Source organism: Ptychodera flava, unplaced genomic scaffold, assembly GCF_041260155.1.
Source record: "Ptychodera flava strain L36383 unplaced genomic scaffold, AS_Pfla_20210202 Scaffold_62__1_contigs__length_770838_pilon, whole genome shotgun sequence".
Classification (NCBI taxonomy): domain Eukaryota; kingdom Metazoa; phylum Hemichordata; class Enteropneusta; family Ptychoderidae; genus Ptychodera; species Ptychodera flava.
The window spans coordinates 732,922-738,921 of record NW_027248384.1 but is presented as its reverse complement, the minus strand read 5'-3'; the positions used below and the strand labels follow the sequence as shown (position 1 = coordinate 738,921).

At 39.2% G+C, this 6,000-nt stretch overlaps 1 protein-coding gene across 1 annotated transcript; it reads right to left on the bottom strand.

Annotated features, from left to right (window-relative positions):
* LOC139128636 (kin of IRRE-like protein 1) lies at positions 1–1,944 on the bottom strand. The gene is made up of 2 exons (XM_070694376.1): positions 630–1,944; positions 1–275 (listed from the first exon to the last, which is right to left on the bottom strand). Exons 1-2 carry the CDS (start codon positions 1,942–1,944, stop codon positions 1–3), a joined length of 1,590 nt encoding a protein of 529 aa, XP_070550477.1.
* Between the last annotated feature and the right edge of the window lie 4,056 nt (positions 1,945–6,000).

The following is a 6,000-nucleotide window of genomic DNA, read 5'->3' as shown; positions in this document are numbered from 1 at the left end:
TCAAATTTTGTTGTCTTTGGTGAGCCCTGTGTACACATTATCACTTTGTTTGCCAAGGCTTTGATAATGCTCATCTTCACCTGTAAACTGTCTTGAAGGGATGTTGGTGTAGTTACCTGTATCTGTAACTTTACTCTCCTCTCTGGCTTTGACGGTCGTGGCGTCGTACTCCTTTATAACTTGATAATTTTGCTCATCGTCATTGTTCATGTCACTTTCAATACCGGGATTATCTTCAGTATTCAGTTCTATGTTATCACGGGATTTCACGCTGCCTGCGAGATTTGAGTTATTGCCGCATGTCCGTTCTAAAAGACCACGCTTGTTTATACAAAAAAATACGACAGTGGTACTGAAAACTCCACAAATCAAACCAACACAGAGGAGTGCAACAGAGAGCCAAATGTTGTTTGTTGCAGTCTGCGGACAAATAACAGCATCCCTTTCACTCGCACAATATTGTCGACACATAGTAGTTGCATGAGTATTGTCGGTTTCTGTCGGGATCATTTTTGAAAACAATTCCGTTTCCGGCCTCTGAGAATATGGCCGCTTTGTTGATGAGTAGTGAATATTTACTGTCAATATTACAAAGTCACTCCCTGTACCGATGGCATTAGTAAACTCACATGTTATTTTGTGATCACCATTGTCGCTTTGAATGAATTCCGAAATACGGAAAGACATTCCTTCCAGTTTAAATCTACCACCACTGTTCACTACGTCATCGTCATAATACCAAATAGGCGCTGTAACTTGTGGATTTGCATCTTGGTTGCAGTGCAGCACTATCTCGTCATTCTCCTCTGTTACCATGACATCAGTTGGGTCGATTGTCACTATTGGTGCGTACTGGATATCTACTGTCAACGTTACACTGTCACTACCTGTACCGATGACATTAGTTAACTCACATGTTATCGTGTGAACACCATTGTCGCTTGGACTGAAATCCAAAATTCGTAGAGATAATCCTTCCAGACTAAATCTACCACCACTGTTCACTACGTCATCGTCATAATACCAAACAGGCTCTGTAACTTGTGGATTTGCATCTTGGTTGCAGTGCAGCACTATCTCGTCATTCTCCTCCGTTACCATGTCATCAGTTGGATCGATTGTCACATTTGGTGCGTACTGGACATTGAAGCTTATTGAACATGCTCTATCAGATGACAAACCCGGATGTTGAAGAGTGCAAGTAAATGTCAATGTCGAACCGTCATTGCTTGACGGTATCCAATCAACAGCAATATATGGCAAACCGTTGGCATCGACACCGAAGTATTCCCTCGGTAGGAATCCGCTTTGGTCGTCACGAGACCATAGTAAACCAACTGCCGGGGTAGATTGACCAGAAAGACAAGTCAAAGTGTGTGTTACACTAGGCAAGACAATTGTTGTTGTTGCTGTTGTTCTTTCGGCTGTGATGACATCTTGTCCGTTTGGATTACTCACTCTGCAAACTGGGTAGTTTGATGTTGGAATGACGTAAATGTTAACTTCGGCTGTCCTTGATCTTCCATCAGGCACTGCGGCGTCATTGTGCGACCATGTCACTGCACATTGATAGCTACCACTGTCAAATTCAGCGGTACTTGGCGACACTGACCTCACTTGTAAAGTGAAACGTAAAGGAGTATTGTATGAAATGATTCTGTATCTATCATTAGTTACGTCGACCAAACGAACTTTGACATTGTCTCTAAAATCATAGCCATCACTGATGATTTCTCCGTTTTTGAACCACGATACCTTCTGATCTGACTCCACTGAATCCACTTGGCAGTCTAGGAAAAATGAATCGCCAGTCCCGGTACTTCCGTATGTGTACGTCTTCGTGACATCTGCTGGCTCTTCAAGAAATTGAACTCCTGAAACATATTGTAGTCCAAACAGAACACAGTGAAGTGTAACTGGCACCAGCAAATAATCAGCATACATCATGTCAAACAAATGTCGTTTGTAAATACAGATTCGGTTATTGAAAGATCACAGATTTCATGTTTTCCGCGTACAATACAGCTTGCGTTGCGATACACTTACTCTTTCGCCACAGTGACGCTGGTGGTCATAGTTCAGAGGTTACGATATGCTAATTGGTTCCACTAAGAATGTAGCCGTTGTGCGCATGAATGGATGAAGTTTCCTTCGCTTCATAATACTTTCGACTGTCATCTCCATCTTTACTTCAACTGTAAAGGTAAATGACATATTTCGGTAATAGTTAGTCTAGTTGTACTCAAATTATTTAAAAGAAAAACCATAATTTTAACTTAATTTATGATACAAAATGCTTTCTGATAAATAAAGTAGCAACTTACTGTTATAAAGTAAACTGCTCAAATAAGCTGTTTTTACGATGGAAAGTATTTTCAATGATGTAATTATATAATATTCCTGAAATAATATTTACATTACTCTGATTTCATTTTCAGACACTCAAGGGGCTATTTTAGTCGTCGGTGGCTGTATTTAGTCCTGGTGGACTCTCTTGCAGCGGTGTTTCATTTCAGATAAACAGACTTTCACTCTCCTCATAATTTCAGAGATGCCATTGTTGCCAACCTAAGGTAATTCTAGATCGTGATCAAAGATCAAACGTAAAACAACAACAAAAAACAAAATGCAAAAATAAAAAAACAAAGGAAGTTGCACTCATGCGTCAACGTAGAGGGCAGTTCAAAAGTATTCTTATACAGCTTTGACTTTGTAAGGAAACTGGACATTTTCGCCATCTTTTAAAATAGCTTCGTATCTTCACAAATTTAACACCTCGTTTTTGACTGATTTGACTCACTCGCACAGAGATAAGGCAATGAAACAGATGGTGCGAAGGCTTTCCCCGCTTAATTATTAAAATCTGAGAAATTCATGAAAATTCTGCGTGTTTTGTTGATCGAATCTGGTTGAGGATTACACTGAACAGCATTTGTGTTTGTATGTTTCGCAAACATATATTGTTTCATATATACACTCATGTGTACACTTTACACTCCATTTATGGTTTTCAGGTGCATAGAAAAGTGGTAAACACACACTTAATATTCCTTGATACGGTCCGATGTGAAATTTACTTCATCACAAACTTAACGCAGCTTTAACGGTGACTTTGTTCGTTACTTTGCAGGTCACATCTCCGTACGTACGGTGGCAGCGTTATATTAAAATATTTTTCAAAAACATATTTTTAACCACAATTAAAAAAACTGCAGATGAATGATTTTAACGTCCCCTTCACACAACCTATTGAAACAGATTAAGAAAGATAGAAGCAAATTGCGACAGAGAAATGATAATTCTGGTGGCGAGAAAATAAGAAGAGATTTGCCCTAACATGACTTCTGGGAGCCGAAGAATCCTCTTATCCCGCTCGTGTATGCCTATGAATGAATTGATAAAATAGCCCTAATTTATCTTAAGGTCAACGAGCCTTGGGACAGATATTCGAACTAATGTATCAAATTTTTATATTCCTTTTCTGATCTACCACTTGTGGAGCTCATATTAAAGCTCTTGGAGAAAGAAAAATGTCCACCGTCTTAGTTTTCGAAAACCCAATATTTAATTTCCCCATAGAGTCAACATAGGTATGGCAGCCATTTTAAATTTCAAATATTGCAAAATATTTGGCGATTTATTTCGCTAGTTTCCATTTTTGCACGGTGACCCCCTATTTTTATTGTCGATTTGGTAAGAGAATGGTTGAAAGTTTCATTTAGGAGAGTTTGAGGAAAAGTTTTGTCTTTCACTTTCAAGGCGCATACAGCTAAATTTATAAACTGTCAATAACAATACCACAACAAAATAATCGTGCTGTCAGACCTGCAAGGATTCGATATCGATTGTATGAGACCAAAGGTTGTCCGTGCGTCCAGGGTAAAGCGTTGAGTGTACCTTCACATCCCGTGCGTGTTAGTCGAAGGTCTTTGGAAAGACCAAACCCCACCCCTTGTCCAAAAAGGTAGAATCTGCCTTCCGTTGGGTTTTCCGATCGTAAATGTCGATGGTTTTAGTGGGGGAGGGGGTTGACAAAAACGTGACTCAATAGGACTAAAGTCATGGTAGTTTGATTAAATCCATGATAGTGAGAAATCGTAAAACTCAGTACGACAGATAGACCTAAGTTTACATGTTCGATAAGTTTTCTTGCTTAAGTTCATGCTATCGCTCTCTGCAGGGATCAAAAAATTGCATCGGCTATGCGTTTCGCATCTCCACAAAGAGTGTCTTTACTTTCGTCGGTTCAAGAAGCATTTTAGAACTCACAGTACGTATGTATGATAACGTGATTAATCATTCATTTTTTTGCTCGAGTGTATGCGTCCTGCCCTCGGGATTCCATTTTTCAAGGCTGTTGGAGCGTGCGCATCAAAAAGCAGAACTACAGGGAATCATGACAGCGATTTCGTATTGAGTAAGTAAGGGCCAAGCAGCGTCATTTCCCTCTGATGATTTATTGCAAATGCACCTATTAACCATTAGTTTACTTTCAATGTAAAACGGAAACAAGAAAATGAAACGTGCCTCTGGGTCTTCATAGAGTCTGAGCTTAGTCACATGGGAAAAACGCTCAATCGTCAGAGAATTTAAATACATTGTTTAACATAGACCCTCGCGTCTCGAGGTTCTATGGTTTTAAAAAGATCTGCAAAAGCTATGTCCGATTTTCGGCCTGGAGTCATTCACACTTCTCTCTTTCATCGCTGACGTTTTCGGCTTCACACGAAAGTTCAAGGTCGTAATTAAACAAAAACAAAAGAAGCTGCACTCCGCGTGAGGCCAGATAGTTCAGAAGTACCTGCCAACTACATATATCTGGTAAAGTAAAAGATTCGACATACCTGTTAAGTGCTGTACAATTGTTAAAAATGTAACAGCTCCTTTGAAGAGATTCCTGCACTTAGTGCGCCCTCAAAGGTGTACACTGCATTCCACTGATCATTTATCACATATCACCTGACTTATTACTGAAATACGTGGAAACTATTCCTTTGTCGTTTGGTATTTCTAAACAAAGTTATCGAAAGCAAACTTTGTGGAGGATAGCTTTTGAAAAACAGTTTTACATCTTTCTGATAGCTTTGTTTTACTGTAGCGAAAAGTTTCCAAGAGCGAAACAGTTAGTGAGCGCGCATGTGAAAAGGATATGATTGCCTTAAATCTTCAGGGCCTGAAGAAAGGAGCAACAGTTTACTGTCAAAAGGTACCTCTGTATCTTTTAAAGGGTCCAACTGGTTTGTTTTCGCACATGAAACATAACTAAAGAGCTGCGACCTTACCGTCTTTTCGCCGGAGATCTAGAGACTTACTTTTTTAGAAACTACGGCTTTAAATTTGTGCTGATACTTTGCTCAAGAGAACCTTTAAAAACGTTGCTTGTGAGAATTAATGTCAGGACTTTTGTAGAAAGGTTTGTATTCTAAGAATTAATAATTTTAATTCTTCGCTGTAACTTTAAGGATGAGTGAATATTTGATATTTACACAACCATAACAACCCCCATGTATTTTTTTGATTTTAAAACATTGGGCAACACCTGTTGCAGATCATCCAAAGTCACGCCGAGTCACGCGTTCTACCGCGAAAATCGATGAAAGAACCACCTCGCCGTTGATCGACCAAGCTATTACCAGAGACCGTCTCCCTGCACTATTTATGTAAAGTAAATGTATTCTGTTGTTGCATAGGTCATTTATATTTTTAAATTTTTTTACGAATTCTACATGTGAACTTTAACCTGAGCCAGCCACTGTCTTCAATGCCTCTCTCTCGTTACAAAGTATGAATGAAGAGCTAGTTCGAGAAACAGTGGCCATCTTACAAATATTCGACATAATGCCATTGTACATTAAATAGTTTCATAACAGTAGGCGGCTGTTTAAAAAGTGAATGGCCATTGCAATGACCATTTTTACATTCTTGTGATAGAGAGCTTTGTTACAACTCCACGATGCTCCGAAGAAATCGAATATGGGAACGCTTCAAGTTGTGACCGCA